General features: G+C 33.1%; 5 protein-coding genes across 5 annotated transcripts; 3 read left to right on the forward strand and 2 right to left on the reverse strand.

The window, feature by feature from the left end:
* The first annotated feature begins 622 nt into the window (after window positions 1-622).
* LOC107009384 (heat stress transcription factor B-2a-like) lies at window positions 623-3,167 on the forward strand. The gene is made up of 2 exons (XM_015208711.2): window positions 623-981; window positions 2,605-3,167. Exons 1-2 carry the CDS (start codon window positions 712-714, stop codon window positions 2,950-2,952), a joined length of 618 nt encoding a protein of 205 aa, XP_015064197.1. The 5' UTR covers window positions 623-711; the 3' UTR covers window positions 2,953-3,167.
* A 1,291-nt stretch (window positions 3,168-4,458) lies between these two features.
* LOC107009383 (pentatricopeptide repeat-containing protein At4g21705, mitochondrial) lies at window positions 4,459-6,680 on the forward strand. Its single transcript, XM_015208710.2, has 2 exons — window positions 4,459-4,827; window positions 5,249-6,680. Exons 1-2 carry the CDS (start codon window positions 4,588-4,590, stop codon window positions 6,482-6,484), a joined length of 1,476 nt encoding a protein of 491 aa, XP_015064196.1. The 5' UTR covers window positions 4,459-4,587; the 3' UTR covers window positions 6,485-6,680.
* Window positions 6,681-8,773: 2,093 nt separating this feature from the next.
* LOC107011553 (monothiol glutaredoxin-S17) lies at window positions 8,774-14,646 on the reverse strand. The gene is made up of 3 exons (XM_015211098.2): window positions 14,358-14,646; window positions 11,873-11,947; window positions 8,774-10,329 (listed from the first exon to the last, which is right to left on the reverse strand). The coding sequence occupies exons 1-3, from the start codon at window positions 14,532-14,534 to the stop codon at window positions 9,106-9,108; spliced, it is 1,476 nt and encodes a 491-aa protein (XP_015066584.1). The 5' UTR covers window positions 14,535-14,646; the 3' UTR covers window positions 8,774-9,105.
* A 3,574-nt stretch (window positions 14,647-18,220) lies between these two features.
* LOC107010082 (anther-specific protein TA-29-like) lies at window positions 18,221-19,198 on the forward strand. The gene has a single exon (XM_015209346.1). It carries the CDS (start codon window positions 18,221-18,223, stop codon window positions 19,196-19,198), a length of 978 nt encoding a protein of 325 aa, XP_015064832.1.
* A 611-nt stretch (window positions 19,199-19,809) lies between these two features.
* LOC107010948 (stem-specific protein TSJT1) lies at window positions 19,810-21,252 on the reverse strand. The gene is made up of 4 exons (XM_015210214.1): window positions 20,997-21,252; window positions 20,544-20,784; window positions 20,254-20,374; window positions 19,810-20,169 (listed from the first exon to the last, which is right to left on the reverse strand). Exons 1-4 carry the CDS (start codon window positions 21,200-21,202, stop codon window positions 19,976-19,978), a joined length of 762 nt encoding a protein of 253 aa, XP_015065700.1. The 5' UTR covers window positions 21,203-21,252; the 3' UTR covers window positions 19,810-19,975.
* Window positions 21,253-21,682: the final 430 nt, after the last annotated feature.

Below are 21,682 nucleotides of genomic sequence, written 5' to 3' on the forward strand. Positions count from 1 at the left end.
AATTTAAAATAATATAATATCTAAAAATCCTACCATTTAAATTAATCATGAAAAAATTCTTTTTTCTTCTCTCTCTTAACATAATAGATACACTCCACCTCTGTCAAATAAATTATAAGTTTGTTTGCGTACTAGTACAAATGTTATTATTGATACAAAATCTCAATTATTTCAAACCTAAATCAGTATGAATCCGATTTATAGTAATCCATTTGATATATAATTTTTATATCTAATACATAACTTTTGTATCATTTTCTATTGTATCGAGCGAAGAAGCAATATATCAGTGAGTTTTCAAAAAACTGAGGTTACTGTAATTTAAGAAACTATCCAATATAATACGGTTAACGCCCAAATTGTTGAAATTTCTACACTTTATACTCCCTCACTTTAAAAAAAAATAACCTTATTTCTTTTTTAGTTTGTTTAAAAAAGAACGACCTCTTTTTTTCTAAAAAACCTTTAACTTTAAATTTCCACGTGACATATTTAATGCCACAAAATTAAAAGACATTTTAGTATATTTGTCATAACTTTAATTTATATTTTTTAAACAGGGAAGCCCACCAAAAGCGATAAAATAGAACAAAACGTGCCCGGCCCCTTTTAAAATCTTTCAATCATACATATTACACGTTTTTATTATAAATAGAACAACAAGCACTACACCCTTTTGGTTACTCAACAAAATACCATTAATATAAAGCTATGGCCACAGATGATAATCGGAATATCCATCGGAAAATCGGACGGTCGACGACGAGAACCAAGTGTCCGGCGCCGTTCTTATCGAAAACTTACGATCTTTTGGAGGAGCAAGAAGAAGAAAACAGTAATAGTAATATTAAGGTTGTTTCATGGAATGGTGAAGGAAATGGATTTGTTGTGTGGTGTCCAGATGAATTTTCTGAGGTTATGTTACCTAAATACTTCAAGCACAACAATTTCTCTAGTTTCATTCGTCAACTTAATACCTACGTAAGTCTTTATCTATATCTTCGTTCTGTCTCGATTTGTTTTACTTACTTTTCGTTTTAATTAATAAGTGGAATCATGGTTGTTTCATAATATTTCGGCAAATAATAAGATGAACGATAATATAAATAATAGGCCCAAAGATATGTTATTTCAAATTTTCAACCAATTGACTCAATGGTATATGACATGTATTTGTTGGTAATTGGTTTGATAATTTTGCTGTGGAGTTGGTCTACATTGGTGGCCTAAAGTAAATTTATTAAGCAATTATATTAGCAAAATTGTAGTCCATTTGATTAACTTCTTGTTGTGTGATCTCCACTAATTTATTTTTGAAAAATCACATAATTAATTGCTGTCAAATTGGCCTACCTATATATTTTGCACTGCTCTTTAATTTTAGTTAATCACTAAATATTTTTTTATTGCTAAGTTTATATTTTTATATCATAATACACATTTTTAAAGAACTTATGTCCCCTGTTAGATATTTCCTTCATCTCATTTTATATTTCATCCTTTTCTACAAATAGTTGGTTCATTTTATCTGTTATTTTATAAAAATCAATGCATAAATTATTATGTCGTTTCTTTTTTATCCTTGTGAGTTATTAGCCTTGAAAATACACGTTTGACCAATTTAAAAAAACTTAAATAAAAGATTCATATTCATTAATTGAAAATTTGAGTTCTAAAAAAGTTAAATGAAGGTAGAAAGATAAAATTACATCATTTCTTAATACAAATACAAAGTAAAAATGTGATATACAAAATCAAAATTAAAAATCACCTCAAATTACATGAAAATCTTTGGTGGTCTTTGTCCAAAAAAGTTTCCAAATATTTATTTTGGAAAGATCGTAAAAAATATTCTAAACTTTTTCATTTCACTTTTGTCAAAATTTTGGTCTATAGTGACATCTCTTGGTGACTAAAATGGTAGTCAAATTGGTTGAAAGCCAAAACCGATCAACAAAATCATCCTACTCCAAAGTCAATTTTTGATGACATCTTGTCCTGCTATGGTTTCGTGATGAACTTATTTTGACAATAAAATAGAATACACTATTTCATTTACAATCTAAGAAATTGAATTTTTCAGAAAAATCTCACGCACTGTCAAGATTTTAAAACTCGTTTATATGATTCACATAACTTTTTTCTGAAAGCAAGTTTTTAAAGCTCGCTTTCTGATATGAATTATAGGGTAACTCAAGATCAGAACTTCATTTATTTATGTCTTACGCATAATATATTAACGCGCACTTTAGAAGGGAGGATAAAGCGGTGGGTTGATTTTTAAAGTAGAGTGTGGAAGTGAAACTCACCCGTTTATCACTACACCAAAAATGATTATTAGTGGCAGCAATTTGTCACTCTTTGTATATAGGATTTAATGACACTAAACTAATGCTGGTAAAGACTTAAGCACTCTTTATTAATGTCAATATTTAATATCGCTAAAAGTTGTTTTTGTTGTAGTGTATCTTGATATTAGACTTTTACGATCTTGTCTTTTATTTTATATTAGATTTCTACGGACTTGATAGAAAATTAAATAACTTTTATTTGTGTATTTATTTGATTAAATTTATGTTAATTAATTGCTTTAAATGTATATAGGGGTTCAAGAAAGTAGCATCAAAACGTTGGGAATTTCATCATGAAAAGTTCCAGAAAGGGTGTAGACATTTGTTAGCAGAAATAACAAGAAAGAAATGTGAGCCAAGTGTATTTCCTACATACTTAAATCCTTCTAAAAGGAGCACATTATTATTAGCTACAAATAATAATGATCAAGAGAATACAATTACAAGGCAACTTCTAATGGAAGAGAATCAAAACTTGAAAAAGGAAAGAATGGAATTGCAAATGCAAATTGCACATTTCAAAACATTGGAAATGAAGTTGTTGCAATGCCTTTCTCAATGTGTGGAAAATCCACATAACAAAACTAGAAGGTTGTTTTAGATTGATACGAGTGATTTGTACATCGAACTATTTTTTTTTTAATTCTGAATCATACATGTATAATTATATATCCTAGCCATCCATCGTTAAATGACGAGATAACTTTGTACACTGAACTATTTTTTCTTTTCCCAAGAAGGGGAATAAGGGAGAAAATAATTAAACCCCCTCCCATGCACCCCAAATCTCTGTATAGTTACGACTTTTATTTGTTATGTTGCATTTTTAGAAAGTTAATTTGATTAATATTTCAAGTTAATTAGATTATATTAATTCGATATGTTAAATAAAAAATTTAGATATCAAAACTATACGAAAAGTATTATAATAAATTGTAATTTTTCACACATCAATATGATTAAAAAAATACATTATAAAATGTTAGTTAAAGTTTTTACATAGTTTGATTCTAAAAAAGAAACTACGACAATTAAAAATGGACAGAGATAGTAATTAACAAAATTGAGGGTTGAACCTTTCAAGTCTTGCACAAATTAATTAGTCGTTCTAGTCGTAAGTTAATATATTCGTTTCAAAACATTGATTAATTGTAGAACTAAAATTTCCAAAAGAAGAACTTAACATCTAACGTTAATTTAAAGCCAATTTATTCCTTTGGAAATTCTTGCATTTTTTCTGACTAGAATTAAGAGATTTGACTTTTATTAATATCAACCTTAATTTCTAATTAGGTGATTGCTTTTGGAAAAAATCTTTTTGGCCAGAATTTGGCTAGAATGTAATTTTATTTTTTAAAAATATTTTTACCCTTTTATCTTTAATACCTTATATTAAAAAATGGAAAAATAAAATCAATTTATTTTATAATAAAAAAAGTTATAATTTTTAAAAAAAATTAACCATTTAACATTTCTTTGCTTTTATTGTCGAGTTCATTTTTTTTCTTGGCCACAGACTAAATTGACTACTTATAACTTCAATTAATTGATTGGAAGAAATGCAAGAATGTAGGTGAGAAGTAAATCATTTGTAGAACTATGATTATATCAATACACAAACGCAACTTAAAATGATACTAGTAATCATATTATTGTAAAAGTATTCTTTAAGGAAAATTGAGTTTAGTTTGAGGCGTGTCAAGAACATTATTGTTAAGAATATTTTATCTAAATAATATATTATAAGACGTATTTTTTTGAAATTAATCAATCTATTTTTTAAAATTAACTGAGTACAGAAATAACAGATTTCAAGAAAGAAAATTCAATTTTACTTTACATAGGAGAAATAAGAGAAATAGATATAAAAAGTTATAGGTTTTTCTCCAACGACTAGTTAATGATTAATTATAATTAAATTGACTACATTAAATATCGTAAATTCAAACTATTCGATCAAACTTTTGAAGGGTCAAGATACTTATTTTTAAAAATTAAGGTATTTAGCCAAGCTTTTCGCCAAACAAGGAGTGTTATTTTTTTACAAATATCACAATTAATTTAATTTAAAAAGTAGCTGGAGTTGTATATTTCCAGAAATTGAAGGGTGAATATGCAATTAATGGAACTTCCTTTCGTCCTTCTCCCAATCAGCTAAACCCCGCGTAAAAACTCCCTAAAACCCTAATCACAGTGCTTCACAGAGCAGGAATTTTTGCCCAAATTTCACCGGAAAATGCAAGTGAATCGCCGGATTATCCAAGCCCTAACCGGAATTACGAATCGATTTTACCATTCCGACAAGCCGAAGAAAGTGTCACTCTATTCTAAAATAAGTCCACTGGGAAACCCTAGCTGTAGTGTAACCAATGAGCTAGATGAGTGGGTTTGCAAGGGCAATAAAATCCGATTCGCGGAGATTCAACGCATCATTCTTGATCTTCGTAAACGCAAACGCTTCAGTCAGGCCCTGGAGGTACCACCTATCAGTTCTTACTTCTTTTTGAAAGTAAAAAAAAAATATTGCTTTTTCTGTTTATTATTTTTATTTTGTTGAAACCTTTGCAGCTAATTGAAATATTAGAAATAGAGTAATCTACTTTTCTGTTATTGGTGTTGTGGAATTGGTGAAGCTGCTCAAATGTTAGTAATAATTTAGGACTTGTTTTATGATTGATGATGCCCAGACCGGTCCAGTTTGCGTGAGCTTGGACTATTCCACGGTTACCTGCTACCTCCATTCGTATATGACCCTAAGACCTCAGGGCGATCATTTGGGGTGGTGGTGGTGGTGGTGGTGGTGGGGTTCATCAATGTTACTCATTTATCAGATTCTTCTGTTTCAGCATGTATATGTGTTCTTTGTCCTGACTGAATGGATGTTAATTGTTGAGCAGGCTTCCGAGTGGTTGAAGAGTTCTGGTATTTTCACTTTTTCATCAACTGAACATGCGGTACAACTGGATCTGATTGGTAGGGTTCATGGGTTTCCTGATGCTGAAAGCTACTTCAACAACTTGAGCAAAGAAGATAAGAATGATAAGACATATGGTGCTCTTCTACATTGTTATGTTCGCCAGTGCCAAATGGATAAGGCATTGACACATCTGCGGAAGATGGAGGAGGAGGGTGTCTCTCTATCTTCTGTGGCCTTCAACGATATAATGTCACTGTACACGAGAACTGGTGAGTATGAAAGGATCCCTGAAATGCTGCACCATATGAAGGAAATTGGGGTCCAACCTGACAATTTAAGTTACAGAATCTGTATCAATTCGTATGGAGCAAGATCAGATATTGAGGGGATGGAGAGGGTCTTAAATGAAATGGAGAATCAATCCTTCATTGTCATGGACTGGAACACCTATGCTGCTGTGGCAAATACATATGTTAAAGAAGGCCTAAATGATAAAGCAAACAGTTTCCTCAAGAAAGCGGAGGAGAAGATCGATAATAAAGAAGGGATCGGGTATAACTACCTCATCTCTGTACATTCTAAACTAGGAAACAAAGATGAAGTCATAAGATTATGGTTTCTCGAGAAGAGTGCTCTAAAGAGGTGCATAAATCGGGATTATATAAATATGTTAGAAGCTCTTGTGAGACTTGATTCACTTGAAGAAGCGGAGCAGTTGCTCAAAGAGTGGGAGACATCTGGTAACTGTTATGATATCAGAGTGCCATACATAGTCATTATAGGGTATACGGATAAACAGCTATATGAAAAGGCAGAGACCATGCTTGAAGATATATCTACAAAAGGGAAGATACTAACACCAAATATTTGGGGGAGGCTGGCGGCAGGCTACGTAGATAAAGATAAGTTTGAGAGGGCTGTGAAATGCATGAAAGTTGCTCTTTCCTTGAAGAAGGATAGAAAAGGATGGAAGCCTGACCCTAAGGTCATCATGAGAATACTCAGTTTGTTTGCGGAGAATGGCAATGTGAATGACGCTGAATCATTTTTTCATTCACTGAGGCCCATTGTTGCTGTAAACAGAGAGACGTATCATGCCTTACTAAAATCATATATAGCAGGTGGTAAAGAAGTTGAAAGCCTTCTAAACAATATGAGAGATGATAACATTGACGAAAATGAAGAAACAAAAGTGATACTTGGAATAAACCAATGAGGTTCGAAAAGTTACATATTCTGTAGGAATTTCTTCGATTGTCAATTCTAGATAACTGTTTAGTCTAGTGATGGACATGTGTTTGTCCAGGCTTGCCATGTTCATAACAGTTTATGCGATCCTTTGTTTTTCCTCCTTCCATAGTTCTTGGTTTGTTTTCTTCTCCTCATAATGTTGTCCATTCCCTTGAAAATCATTGCCAAGTCTTTCTGATTTTCTTCATCATCATCTAATTCATTTTCTATTTCCTCAAAGAAGGTTTTGAATATACAACATTCAATCTCTTTCTTTCCCTTCCATGGTTTTGAAGACAAGTTTTCTCGTAAATGATAAGCTTTATTTGAATTTCATCATATGACATTTGAACCAGACATTCATATTCCATTGCATCAACAAAAGGTTTCCACTCTCTAGGCAAAATCCTCAGAATTTTTCTGACTTGTTCGTCATTAGAGTAGGATCTCCCTAAAGCCCTGAGATCTCCAAGAATTTTATTAATCCTCCCGAACATGTCTTTAATGGTTTCATCTTCTTCCATCAAGAAAGTATTATACTCATGAATCAGTTGATACATCCGAGTTTTCTTTAGTTTCTCTGTACCTTCATGGATTATCTCCAACTTGTCCCACATTTCCTTTGCAGTCTTACATCTATAGGTGTTTTCGAACTCTTCCATGCTCAAAGCACAGTAAAGTATGTGTTTGGCTCTAGCATTGGTTTGCAGGACATCCATTTGTTCTCTTGTATAGGATGCCTCGTCGTCATGTTCCTTTCCTTCCTGATCACCAGGAATTGGTAGTGGTCCGTTCTGTATGATTAGCCATGATTGAAGGTCAACTGATTGCACATACACTCTCATTCTAGCCTTCCAATGACGATAATGTTTTCCATCGAAGTATGGTGCCCTTGAATCTTCTTCTTCTGGTTGAAGATATCCTCCTGCAATGTGATAACTAGCCATTGGTGTTTTCTCACTTTCTGCTATGCAAAAACAAACTTGTGAGAGGCTTAAGAAAATATGCTGGAACATAAGTCGAATGTTCCAATGGCAGTCACAATTATATTATATATATACAAAATATGATTTTAAATATGAAAAGTTATGCGGTTAAGCAAATTTATACTACTTAATTAGTAGTTATATCTATAGTTTGCTATAATTATAATTCACGACTAACATTATACATTAATTATGTGGACTGACTTCGAGTTTGTATAATTTGTCACATTTTTGTATATGTATAAAATATACAAATATATATGTATAGTATATAGTTATTTAATCAGTATACATATACAATTCACATCTGTTCCATTCTGTGACCTCCCTCGCTCGCCTCTCTCCTCCCTTTCACTATCACGCTTGCCTCTCTCCTGTCTCTCACAATCTTGCTTGTTTTTTATACAAATGCATGTTATAATATACAATTATCTAACCAATATACATATATCATTCATCTCTCTCCCAATCTCGTTCGCCTACTCTCTGCCCTCTCTCGCTTGCCTCTCTCCAAATCTCTTAAACTCGCTTGCCATATATATAAGTACATATGTATAATATACAATTATCTAACCAATATACATATATAATTCACCTCTCTCACATTTTTACCCCCTCTCTCTCGCCTATTATACAATGTTATCACAGCATAAATTAATTTTAATCAAAACATAAAATAGAATAAAAATACTTAAGTGTTTGAAGTGATGAAATACGTTTTCTCGTCGAAGATTGTTTTATTTTTTGACGGAAGCAGCTCTTTATATAGACCATGTTATAAAAATTTGAATTACATAAATAAATACATTTTTAAAAATAATTACTGATTTTAGCGATACTTTTTGTTTATTATCATTTATAGCAATATTGTGATAAATCTGTAATATGTATTAAAAGTGAAATATGTATGCAATATATTTGAATTATAATTGTTTTTGAAATATATTATGTTTGTTTGGTAAAAAATTATCATATTGTATTATAAGTGTATTAAAATGTGTGAATAAATGCATTATCCATCATTAAAACTTGTATTATGAATAATAAATTTATCTTTGTAATGTGTATTAAACTTGTATTATAAATAAATTAAAAGTGGTCAAATGGAAAAAAAAAAGTTATTGCTATAAATTGTAAATATTTTTTATTATAGTATATTTATGTAAGTTTTCCTTTGTAAGGGAAGGGACATAACAAATTAGTGATGTACTAGTTAATAGTACGTATATATATTCAAAAATATACATCATATGATAGCTTTTTAGATTTGGTCTAACACAAGTGTAATCTTTTAAAAAGATCAAGGAAGTATTAGTTTTCGATAAACCATCGATTCGAAAGACAAGTTATGGAAGCAGAATCAACCATAGGCAAACTAAGATAAGAAAAATAAGGTCTCTACAGAAGCATACATAATTCATGACACTGAATAAATATCAAACTCAGGACTCACACAAATATAGAGACTAGAGTAACAGTAACCATCTCTAAAATTGTGCTGCTCTCATTATAACATGAAATTCTTGTTCAAATACCATCAAAATCACGTCGACACAACATGTAAGGTCTCAGCTAACATGTTATGTCTGATACGCGCAACCTGGACTGGTGGGGGGTTCTTCTATTCAGATATTGTTGACTTCAATTCACCCCCGCTATGTAATTCCAGCACGATATCACATCCTCCTACAAGTTCGCCTTTGTAATACAGCTGCGGATAAGTTGGCCAGTTAGAGAAGGTCTTTAATCCCTGCCTTACTTCTTCGTCGGATAGAATATCAAAGGATCCAAAATCAACCCCTTCCTCCTTCAAGGCATTTACCACCTTGGAGCTGAAACCACATCTTGGAGAATCTGGTGTACCCTTCATGAAGAGCATTACAGGTGAGGAATTCAGTAGATTCTTTAGACGGTCTTCAAGACTAACTTTCTGGTGTATCCCCTTCTCAGTTAGAACCTTCCTAAATTCACCGCTCTTTTGCATCTCCAGTACAATGTCTGATCCACCAATAAGTTCACCCTTTATGTACAGCTGTGGATAACTAGACCAGTTGGAATAAACTTTCAGTCCTTGACGGACTTCATCATCAGAAAGAATGTCAAAAGTCTCAAACTCCACTTTCTCCTGTTTGAGAATATCCACCACCTTTCTGCTGAATCCACACCGGGGTTCATCAACTGTTCCTTTCATAAACAGGATAACTGGGCTAGAGTTTATCAGACCTGCAAGACGAGTAGTCAAGGCAGTACTCAAGCCAGATTGTTCAGATATGCCACCCTTCCCACCAGCAGTTTTATTTGGTTTAGTTTCAAGAGAATCAGAGACCCCAACCCCGTGATCCTTGAAAACATCCGTAAGTTCACCATTCTCATGCATAGTTATAACAATATCACAACCACCAAGAAGTTCACCCTTGCAGTACAGTTGAGGATATGTTGGCCAATTGGAAAATTTCTTCAGACCCTCACGGACCTCACTGTCCATCAGAATATCAAAACTTCCAAATTTGACCTTCTCTTTCTTCAAGATATCGACGACTTTCTGGCTAAAACCACACTTGGGTTCTTCTGGGGTCCCTTTCATGAAAAGCAATACTGGATGAGAAGAAACCAGCTGCTGAAGTCGCTTTGTTAGCCGATCATCAAGACCAGAACTTGACACTTGAGGGGCACCGTTTTCTCTAGACAACTCCTGAATTGCTTCAAGAACAGAGGGACCTGCAGCCATTCCTAGGCTAGCAGGAGCGGCAGGATCCCCAGGAGTGATTGACCCAGCAATTTTTGCAACCTTGTTAGCCAAACTAGATGGATCGGCCCCTTCCAATGTATCAACAGCTTTCCCTTCCTAAAATAAGTAAAGCAATAGATGGCATGACAAGCAAAACGTAGGTTCAAATCAGAGGTAATTGTTCAAATGTCACAAACAATTACAGATGGAACCTAACAAATTTTCTAATCAAATTCACACAATTAGTGAATACCTTCACTTAATTTTTGAAGAATGTTATCTTGGATTTTGGTGAGGCAAAATCATATTTGTTAGGCTAATACAAATGAATTTAATGTTTCTTTATCTTGCTAACAGATGTTCACCTTTTCAAAATAATTAGCTACAAAAATCTGTCCTATTTTCAGAGAAGTTAGTGACTCAAAAATTTGAAATGCCACATTGATGATTTATCTACTGCATAAGCCTTACTCTGAGACTTGCATAGAGCCACCTAAAGATAATGGCAAAAGGACAGACAGTGGAATCTCCAGAAGACAAGTGATTCGAGAAAAAACGTCTAGCAATCAACGTAATTACCCCGTGATGATGTGATGTTTAACAGAAGACACTAAAATTTGCAAATGCCAAGTACTGGTCTGGCATAGAAGAACTACGGAAATGAAGAAGTGAAAATAAGATTATTTATGGACTTCTATATCCGACTGCACTCATAGAGTTCACTGAAGATTTACCAACTTAAGGATGCTTTCAGTAGAAAGTACATGATGTTTAACGAGAAAGATAGCTGGTGTTAACATATTGTAAAGCTTATAGCCTTATACAGTAAGAGAGGTCGCATATTTCCCATTGTCCTTCACTTAATTGCCACCAAATAGTAGTGATATCACATGAAGATACAGATGGCTCTTATACTCTGCTCATGCACGCCTAAAGATGCATATGGTTTTCAAAGATTACGAGCACAAAGAATGGCATGTCGTTGGCAGAGCACAGTCAAGCACTCAAGCATTGTCTTTATAGAAATAAATGAAGAAATGAGAGACAGAGTTTCATATTCAAGTACTATCTGGAGAACAAAAGGAACTCTGAGAAATTAGTAGAATTTTATTTTTTTAAGTGGTTAGAGCATCTTCTGAATATATTTCTTATTCTGAAGACATACAATTTCTATGTAAGAAGTCTCCTTTAAGTAGGTAGACTGTTCTTTGTAAATAAATTTAAGGAAATCATTAGGTTAATAATGTAATAAAAAGGTTGAAACAGAATCCTCACTTCAATACTTTATTTGTTGGCAAAACACAAAAACTATGGAGCTGAGCAGATAACTAGCAGTAATATCATGATGACTCTCAATGCCACGTCCAGTAGCTATACAAAACAAAACATCACAAGTGATGACTCCTGAACTAAGCCGGGGGGATAGCAGAAGTTCTTTAGGATAACTGGAGCATGAGCTGAGGATTACTTCTGCTACTGACCCTCCAAAACAGTAAGGTCACAGAATGGCTAACATGGAGTTGGAAGCAAACTGCACGAAATGCAGGTAGAAGTCGCACAATAAGAGGGTGAGACATTCATTCCCCATCTATTCAGAAGCAAATAAAGGTTTACTAACAGAAACAGATAGACAAGGAAAGCAAATTCCCATGTTAGATACCTTGAAGAAGACAAAGTAAGGTACAGCAGAAACGGAGTGCAGCTCAGATATCTCAGGCTGTTCTTCAGCTTCAACCTGAATACAAAGACAGAAGCAAAATAATCACCGTCAGAGATGAGCTGAAACATCAGAATGAGTAATGAGCAAATTCCAGTAGCACCGGGACATAATTCATTAAGGAATTCAGTTTACAATGGCATCAACCGCTATAGAAGAAAAGTTCATTCCCAATTCACTATGCTAGAACAAACAACTATTCGAGTGTCCTGTGTTCTCCACTTCTCTGCTTGCAGGAAGTAAAATTTGTAGATTCTATTCAAGCAGTAAAATTTAAAGAACCAAATCAATGTAAGACTGCAGAAAATCAAGAGAGGAATAATATTGCTAGGCAACCACAAGAACATATCAATCTGTGTGTGCCCATTCAGGGAGACAAGTTCTTAGTTAATAGCTTTTTCCTTATCTTTTCTGTGTCTATTTGAGTTATCACGGGTGTTCATTTTCTCAACTTGCTTAAAAAATTGAACTACCAAATTGAGGTAAGACTGAAGCAAATCAACAGAGCAATAACTATCTCCACTCTCCCAAAAAAAACTTGTATTACAAAGTCCTCATATTTATATAACATAGCTGGGTAACCACAAGAACTCATATTTCTCTGTGCATCCATTCGGGGAAATAAATTCATATTTAATCCCTCTATCCCAATTTATGTGACACGCTTTCTATTTCAGTCTGTCCCAAAAAGAATGCCACCTTTCTATAATCAGGAAAAAATAACTTTAAAATTTCCTCTTTTACCCTTAATGAATTGATTTATAGCCACACAAAAGACTAAGGTCTGTTTTAAACCACAATTTTAAAAGTCTTCCTTTCTTACTTTGAACTTTGTGCAAGTCAAATGGTACCACATAAATTGGAACAAAGAAGGACTTGTTTTTCCCTACCTTTTTGTGTTTATTTGAGTAAATAATCCATGTTCACTTCCTCAAACTGCTTTTATTTCTTCAACATCTACCGGAGAATGTGACAATGAGCTTTTAAGAGGTAATAATAGTTGCCTAATAGAGCAATGCTTATTTCTATTAGTACCAAGTTTGACCCAAAAACTTTTAACAGTAGCACCCTAAAATTTCACCAAAGTTGGCCTATTGTATAGAAGATTGGCTGTCATTGGTAGAGAATCATATTTTGGTATAAATTCTCTACGTCTTGGCATACTGCTAGTACATAAGAGCTTTCCCGAATTAATAAAACAGTGTGGAGAACTTTTTGGATTTTGTTAGTTCCCTATCTCTGGGCCCCTTTTGACTGTTTCTCAAGTTTTTGCCAAGCTAGCTCCATATATTGCGTTTTGGAGCAGCTTTCTTGCACATTGTGCTTTGTGACTTTGCATCTTCTTGATGCTTTCTAATATCATTTAATTACTTTATCAAACAAAAAAAACAAAAAAAATAAAAACAAAACTATATATCTTATCAAGACAATTGTTTACTACAAACCAAGACTTACTGCGCAAAAGGAAAAATCCCATTGTCACTACAAGAATGAGCTACATTCACTACAAGACCATAAACCCTTCGAAGGATATCTTCCCAAAACAAACATTTTTAAAAAAGCACCCCAAACAGAAACAATATGTCAATCAAAACATCTTTCAATAGCACATCACGAAGCTTCATAGTTCGTCCAAAATCTTATGAACTGTCCTTTTTACTAATGAAGGTGGTACCCGGTAGCGGCTTGCACGCATTTGACTAATCTACCAGTGGTAAAACTGCTCACCAAGGCTAAACACCATGGGGTTATAACCCAGACTCAGACCAATTATCTCCAAGTTGTCACTCCTATGCCTAAACCACTGGACCGTATTGACATCGATATAAACAATTGAGATATATATACTTTCTGAGTTTACTTACATATGAAAACTGAATAGGTTTATGCTGTATGTACTTGGAATTTTCACATTATGAGACCCAAATGTGTAGAATCTACAGTTCACTAAAGAATGAACAACAAAACCCTAAACCCTCAAAGCACAGCAATAAAAAACAAACCCAGAGAACCCCCTCCAAACAAAAAGAGCATATCAAACAGAAAATAGCAATCCAGTAGTTCATTCAAAATTCCATAAGCCACATCAAAAATCATTCAACAAAAATACCAGAACTCAACCAATAAATTAAAAAGATATAAACTTGGTCCATCTCCAATAAAGTTTCACATCAGAAGTGTACAAAAACTCTTAACCCTTCACACCATAGTTAAAAGGGGGGGAAAAAACTAAACAACCCCCAACAAGAACATATCAAACAGAAATATATCAATAATCCATCATTATATTTCATATATTTTGATCATTCAATACAGCGGCAGTCATATATCCAAAACTAATACCAGAAATCGATCAATAAATCAAAAAAGATACAATCTTTTTGGGCTTCTCTTTCATATATACACAAATTGAGGATATTTTGCTTACTCTTAGAAAATGGGCATGTGGGAAATCAGTAGAAAGATGCGAAAAGACTTGGTCCATGTGCTTAGAAGCTTCACACCATGATGCCCAAAAGTGCAAAATCGCCGGTGATCCATCGGCGACAATCTTATCAAGCTCCGTCTTTGATTGAACTTCTTTCACTGATCCTCCTCCGCCCATTCTCGATTCTTTCAGATTCTCTATTTCTCTATGAGAAGTGAAGTAAATACCCTTCAAAGAACAATACCTCCAACAAAACGAAATTTCTCCTCTTTTATGCTGTTTTATATAAAAGCCTACTTCTTTTTCCCTTTTCTTTCATATATATTTTTTAAAAATCTTAAATTCTTCAAATTTTTAATTGTTATTTAGTCTTTTTTTTTTTAATAAAAAAGTTGATTTATAAGTTTATATTTTAAATAATAAAAAAATTTATCATTTTAAATTTTATAGATCGATTAATGTTCAATATGAAGAGATTGTTCGTAGTTTAGTTAGTATTATCATCAACTAGCTAATTTTTGTAAAAATATATGTAAAACATAAGTTTGTAGTCATAACAAGTAAATGCAAGTATTTATTTATCAAATATGAGTTTGCTTATTTGATAAAATTGAATAAAAATTGAGAAAATTTTGCTAATTTCACAAATTATAGGACTTGTATATTTATAAGGAAAAAATATAATTTAAAAGTTAATTGTCTAACAAAATTGTAATTTTAAATCAACATATTTTGAAATTTTAATTTCGTATCATAATTTTAAATTATTACTCAATCATATCATATATCATATATTTATATAAAAGAAAATCCTAGGTCACGTGGCGCCATCACAAGCAAAAATTTCTTTTTAAATTTATTTATTTCTAAAACTAATCTTCCTCTTTCATGATAAGATGTGACTTTTATGAAAAGTTGCGACTTTAAAGAAGAGCTGCGATTTTTATCAAAACTTGTGACTTTTATGATAAGTTGCGACATTAATGAAGAGTGCGACTTTTATCAAAAGTTGTGACTTTAATTAAGAGTTGCGACTTTTATGAAAAGTTGGACTTTAATGAAGAGTTGTGACTTTTAGTAAAGGTTGTGAACTTTCCGAAGGGTTGTAACTTTTCCTAATAGTTATGACCTTTCTGATAAAGCACAATAAATATTTGTTCACACTACCCTTTGTTGTCTATAAACAATGAGATTCTCTCTCATTAAAAAACAACAAAAGTTCTCATGTTCTTCTTCTTCTTCTACTACTTCCTCAAATTTTAATATTCGTGAACTTTGCTCCTGTGGAATGACTTACTAACACCACTGCTTTTGTATCAATAAGTTGATGAATAAGACCGTTCCATCCTAAGTGGATGTAATTCTGTAAGCCTCTGGGATTGGAGGGGAATAGTTTTCTTAAGGGAACATCGTGCATTCACTAGATTCGATTTTTTTCCTTTCTATTCCATTTTGTTTTTACATATCCTGGTATGTTTTTTTACATTTATTAATTCATGCTTATGATATAAATTATTATTTTTGAGTACATGTTTTAAACTCTGTTGTTTATATTTCTGCAACGTAATTGTCTCTGACTATATTGGGCATATACACATATTTACGAATATTCATTGTGCAAAAAATAATAATTGTACTCAGTTCCAAAAATTCATGTTTTGATATTCTATATTAAATTCAATGACTTATATGTACTATATAAGATTACATATTATTTATTTTTACATAGATAGAAAATTCTCGCTTATCAATTGAAGAAATTCATTATGCATGTTCAAAAGTTATAATTGCTTTCATGTTCAAGCGTAATTTCTTTTTTGAAGATGTTAACAAATTTTTTAGTTTTCTCCTAATGCATATCTCACATTTGTATAATCTATGCAACTTAAATGTTTCTTTTTATTACGAAATGTCTTTGTATATATCTTCTTATTTACTTCTTTATTTTTCTTTTAATGTTGATTAAAAAATCAATGATTTATTATTTCGTCAGTAGTTCATTTATTAGAGATTCTTGAGCTATGTGATAATGACAAATAATCAAATTCATGTTAAAATATTACTAATATTTTTAAGAACCTATTTTGACATTATTTTTGATGTGTGAATATTAGAAAAAAAATATTTACAAGTTCAATGCAATTATTATTTTTATAAGCACTTAAAAATTACCTAGTTTAGTATAATAATTTGAAATCATGTCCTTGATCTTAAAAAGGGTATTCTAAAATCAATTTTCTAAGATGCACTAAATAACAGTTTCTAACGACATTACATTTTTAATGCTACAAATAAAATATAAAATACTCAATCTTTTTTGCCTTTATGTAAAATAGAAAAAAGAGATATTGTTGGAAGTTATTAAAGCAATTTCATCACTAATAATAATGCCCATCATCTTGTAAACTCAACTAGTTGGCTTCTTGTGAAATTAGGTCTTAGGCCCAACTTACACCCCAAAAGCTAGCTTAAAGTGAGGAGGATTGCCCAAGCCTTATAAGAAGTTCATCCATCTCATTAATCACCGATGTAGGTCTTTTGTCATTCTTTAACACCCCACCTCACGTCCAGTGCTTAGCGTCTGGTGCCTAGGCAATTTTGATTTTGAGGGGCCCCAACATCAGGTGAGATAGGTCTCGATGTTGGGTCCCCCAAAATCAAAATTGCCCATGCACCAGATGCTAAGCACTGGTCGTGAGGTGGGATGTTAAAGAATGACAAAAAAGTCCCACATCGATGATTAATGAGATGGGTGAATTCTTTATTAGGCTTGGACAATCATCCCCTCCTTGAGCTAGCTTTTGGAGTGTGAGTTAGGCCTAAGACCTTATTTCACACTTCTCTATTTAGTTAAAAAGAATTTAAAAAATTAGGAGCACTTGTCTAATCGTGAACTCGTGGCTTAGCATATTCTTTTTCCAATCATATGTTATTCGAAATCACTTATTTAAATAATTTAAATCTACATATATATATATATATATGAACTTCATGTTTAATATCTTGATAGTTAAAGTCATATGTATCGATGTTTGTAGCTTCATTTCTTTTTAAATGATTAGATTCTCTAGAATTGTCTTTATCTTTTTTCCTTCTCTTATTTCATATTTAGGTTAAGAAATCGTTGTATACTAAAATTATGAGATCAGTTATTCTTTATAAAAAGTGGAATAATATATTATATTATATATTTTCAATCCTTTTTTAGTTGCCCATATTTTCTTTTAATTGTTCATATTTTTTTTAGTTATCCCTATTTACTTGTTTATTTTGACAAATATCAAAAATGAATAAAAAAAAATCTTATTATACCCTCTTGAAAATTTTTAAGTTTTAATTCATGTCATTATAACTTCATTATGCTAATTATTGTTATTTTAATATGCGTGTATTTCTAAAGTGGACAACTAAATATGGACGGAAGGAGTATTCCGATACATAAGATGTGTTTGTCTATCCCATCTAAATAACCAAATGGCCTAAGTAGTTCAGATACAATGACACGAGACTTAAACATCTTTTATTGGTGCAATATGTGTAGGTTCAATTTTTATTATTCTTTTACCCTTTCCATTTCTTGATCTCCATAGTAAAATAATTCATTTTTTAAAAAAAAATTCCAAATAATGCAATTCCCACAAACTGTAACTGAGGTGAGACAAAATTTTGTTTTCCTCACACCAAGTTCATGTTTCCAACAAATTAATACATGCAACCTTAAATGTTGCCTCAGATTTGCCTTTTTTCTGGAAAAGCTCCAATTGTGTTAGGAACTTGTGGCCTATATATACTCTTGTGTTGGTAATAGTATAGCATCATCAACAATCAAATCAAAGTCTTTTTCTTAAATAAACTTAGCTAAAATGGCAGCTCCAACATGTTTGAACATTTGTTTTATGGTTTTGCTAAGCTTAGCAATATGCTCTGCCCAGCCTAATGAAGTTCCCAGAAAGCCTATGGAAGTTGATCATCATCACAACCACAAAGCTCACACTTTGAGTAATATCGGAGGAGGCAGTGATGGCGGATTAGGCATTGGTGGTGGTGGAGGTGGATTTGGCATTGGCGTTGGTGTTGGTGTTGGCGTTGGTGGTGGAAGATTTGGGTTTGGCATTGGTGGAGGAGTCCCTGGTTATATACCTGGCTTTGATTTCCCAGTCTATTCCCCTGATTGTGGTTATGTGTGTCTTGTTAATAATCCTACTGGAGAAGTCACAGAATTCAAAATCTCAGGATTATCACCCTTCACCAAACCATACAGATGCAGGCCAGGGCCAAACAAGCGCGGAGACAGAGATTTTAACCATGAACTTCTTCTAAACTTTGTTTCTACAATGCAGGACAAACAACAACATCTACACAATGGAGGACACAGTGGAGATGTAGGTCACCATGTAGGGGGAGCTAGACGTTTAGGATTTGGTCGTGGAAGTAGCAGAGGAACAGGTGGTTCTGATACCTCTGATCAGTATGCTACTGAGGACCCCGGTTGGAGTTTTGAGGGATGTGGTTATGTATGTCCAGGCAACAGTCCTAGTGGAGGACTCACTGAATTCCATATCTCAGGAATATCACATTTCAGTGAACCTTACAGATGTAGCCCAGATGTATGTGACACTGAAGAATGTGGTGAGTTTCTTCTACGCTTTGTTTCTCCAATGCATTACAAACACGAGAACCAACATGGTCATCAGTCAGAGCAGCAAGACAAGCATGAGAACAAACACGGTCATCAGTCAGACCAGCACGACAGACATGAGAACCAACATGGTCATCAGTCACAGAAGCAAGAGGAAGATATCACAAACAATATCCCCGACCCACCCACACCCCAATCCTGAATCCAAGAAAAAGAAACTATATATGTAATAATGTTATGTAGCTTCAGCCAAAAAAACAGTATATACTGTCTAAGAAGCTAACTATATACAAGTAACTTAATAAAACTTGTTTTAGTTGAATTGATTTGATCACACTAAAAGAATCTCTGTCTATTGAGAAATGAATAAGCAAGCAAAATAATTTGCCCGTATCCAAAGGGTCCACCAAATCATGCTATTGTAGTGCAAAAGAGATCTAAAATGGCTTCTGTTCATCAAACTCGGGTTTTCTACCAAGCCCGAGGTAAGATGGGCTTATATTGGCCATGGTGGGTTCTTATACTGAAAAAAGAGAACATCCTTGTTATAGTTGCTTAATGCAACCTCCATAAACCAAAACAAATGTAAGACAACATTTTGTTATTTTCTCCTCCAAATAGACTTCATGTCGCAATCCGCTGTACTCATAGGCTCAAGCCAACTAGACCTACGAGCCTAATAATATTATGTGACTCTCATCATGTTTTACTTCACTGATTCTGTCAACAATAACAGAAGGAGAAACCTAAGCACACTGTTTGTTTCAAAAACCATGAATGGAGCCACCAGATTATTAGGTAACTGAACACATGTTTAGTAAGAAACAGTCGATTGGTGATGGAAATATTATTATTGCAGCAACATATGATTTCAGATTATTTAACAAGATGGCCACAAAGTAGCATACCGTTTGTGATTTAACATTATTACAATCATGACTCAACTTGGGAAGATCGTCAAAGTTTCAAATCTTCCGTTTCATTCAACCGTAGTAGCACCAGCCCAATTCGCAGCACTTCCCCTGCGAGGAATGCTGTGGAGTTTGGTATACAAGTCCACCTGGAAAATCACAGCATTGACATTTCCTTCATCATCTTCACGCGCAATTCCTTTTACTTTGTGCATTGGATGATCAAAGCTTATTAGCCCAGTGTCACTTATGAAGATACAACCTATACAATCAGCTTTAACACATTGAATACCACTGGATCTCCAAAAATATCAAATTAAACTTAAAGAGGATTTGATTAAGAAACCTGGAGGAAACGGGGTATACAATTTCCCACAAGAAGCTTGAATGAACTCTGAATCATCAGAACATACTAATGATCCATCTGTAGCAGTTCCCCAGTGTAATGGCACACTTCCATCGCGATCCTATACATTGTTTGGAGATACATCAAGTTTATTATGATAAAGGAGCTAGTTATGTTATATATACTGATCATAACATTCAGATTCTTTTCCACTATCAATATAGTTTTAACGTGTGATAGTACGTTAGAGAATCGTCTATAATTGTCTTATAAGTAACTTTATTACTCACCCTAGCAAGAAAAAGAGTGGAGGCTTTAGAGTCAAAGAGAATGAAAGCAAATTTGCCTTCAAGTTCTTTGATGACTTGATCAGGAGGGTATGGCGCCCGATCCCTTAAAACTTTGTAAGCCTCAACCATTATCATAGCTTCTGTAGCTTGTCTTGAAAGACCATAATATTTCCTCAAATCAAAAGTGTTGTCTAAACCACCAGAAAAGATGCAGAATATGTCATCCATCACCACAATAGACCTATATATGTTACACAAAACAAAACAAGCTCCTTTAGTCAGTCACCTTGTTTATTGCCTCTAATCTTGAAATATAACAAAAATTCCCCCTTTATGTATACCCTCATCATCAAAGTACAACAACCAAATCCAAGCACAAACAAGAAACAACTGATCCAAGACATTATCATTTTATAAAAGAAACAAATTAGTTTCAGAACTAAACTTTAATACCTTGGATGGAAAGGGTTTTCATTTCCATGAGAAAAAGCCATGAAATTCCCATTTGAAAGGTGGTAAAAAGTTGAGTCTGGCTTCCATGATTTGAAACTTTCTTCAATCTCTTCCTTTGTTCTAGCCTCCTTTTTCTGTCTACCTGTCTGAGCAACGCTCAGCTCTGAAGGTGGCTTCCCAATAGATTGCTCAAACACAGCCAACATGTTTACTCAAATAAAAGCTAGAAACTTTTTTCAACAACCATAAAATCCCCAGCAGCAAGAACAATATTATGACTATTTATATAAATCACAAATTTCAAAAAAATTAAAAAAAAAATTAAAAATTTCGTATCAAGTCAAACTACGAAATGTACAAACTCGCAGCTGATATGCTTATCCAAATGACTGTTGTAACCGAAAATAAAGTACTGACGTGGCATCAATAATGCTGATAGTACATCTGTCACATCTATCCATTGTTCAAATGGCACTTATTAGTAGTTAAATATTTTACGTTATGAAAATTTTGTATAAATAAAATTATCTTTTTCTTGGAACATGGTTTTGAAAATCCAGAAAATATAACATACTAGTTTTAAATTAGGAATATTTATTATTGTATAGAAGAAAGAAGCCAAGAAAGTTTTGTCTAAATACTGAAGGCTGAAACAAGCAGTGTATAAATGACTTTTACGCACTTCG

This window comes from Solanum pennellii, chromosome 2 (assembly GCF_001406875.1).
Source record: "Solanum pennellii chromosome 2, SPENNV200".
Classification (NCBI taxonomy): domain Eukaryota; kingdom Viridiplantae; phylum Streptophyta; class Magnoliopsida; order Solanales; family Solanaceae; genus Solanum; species Solanum pennellii.

Coding starts and splice junctions, on each gene's coding strand:
- LOC107009384 (XM_015208711.2), top strand. CDS start 712: ATGGCCACAGATGATAATCGGAATATCCATCGGAAAATCGGACGGTCG. Junction 982..2,604: donor TTCGTCAACTTAATACCTAC/GTAAGTCTTTAT, acceptor AAATGTATATAG/GGGTTCAAGAAAGTAGCATC.
- LOC107009383 (XM_015208710.2), top strand. CDS start 4,588: ATGCAAGTGAATCGCCGGATTATCCAAGCCCTAACCGGAATTACGAAT. Junction 4,828..5,248: donor GCTTCAGTCAGGCCCTGGAG/GTACCACCTATC, acceptor ATTGTTGAGCAG/GCTTCCGAGTGGTTGAAGAG.
- LOC107011553 (XM_015211098.2), bottom strand. CDS start 14,534: ATGGGCGGAGGAGGATCAGTGAAAGAAGTTCAATCAAAGACGGAGCTT. Junction 11,948..14,357: donor CACATGCCCATTTTCTAAGA/GTAAGCAAAATA, acceptor CTTTGTATTCAG/GTTGAAGCTGAAGAACAGCC. Junction 10,330..11,872: donor CTTACTTTGTCTTCTTCAAG/GTATCTAACATG, acceptor TACTTATTTTAG/GAAGGGAAAGCTGTTGATAC.
- LOC107010082 (XM_015209346.1), top strand. CDS start 18,221: ATGGCAGCTCCAACATGTTTGAACATTTGTTTTATGGTTTTGCTAAGC.
- LOC107010948 (XM_015210214.1), bottom strand. CDS start 21,202: ATGTTGGCTGTGTTTGAGCAATCTATTGGGAAGCCACCTTCAGAGCTG. Junction 20,375..20,543: donor CCACTCTTTTTCTTGCTAGG/GTGAGTAATAAA, acceptor AACAATGTATAG/GATCGCGATGGAAGTGTGCC. Junction 20,170..20,253: donor GTATACCCCGTTTCCTCCAG/GTTTCTTAATCA, acceptor CTGATTGTATAG/GTTGTATCTTCATAAGTGAC.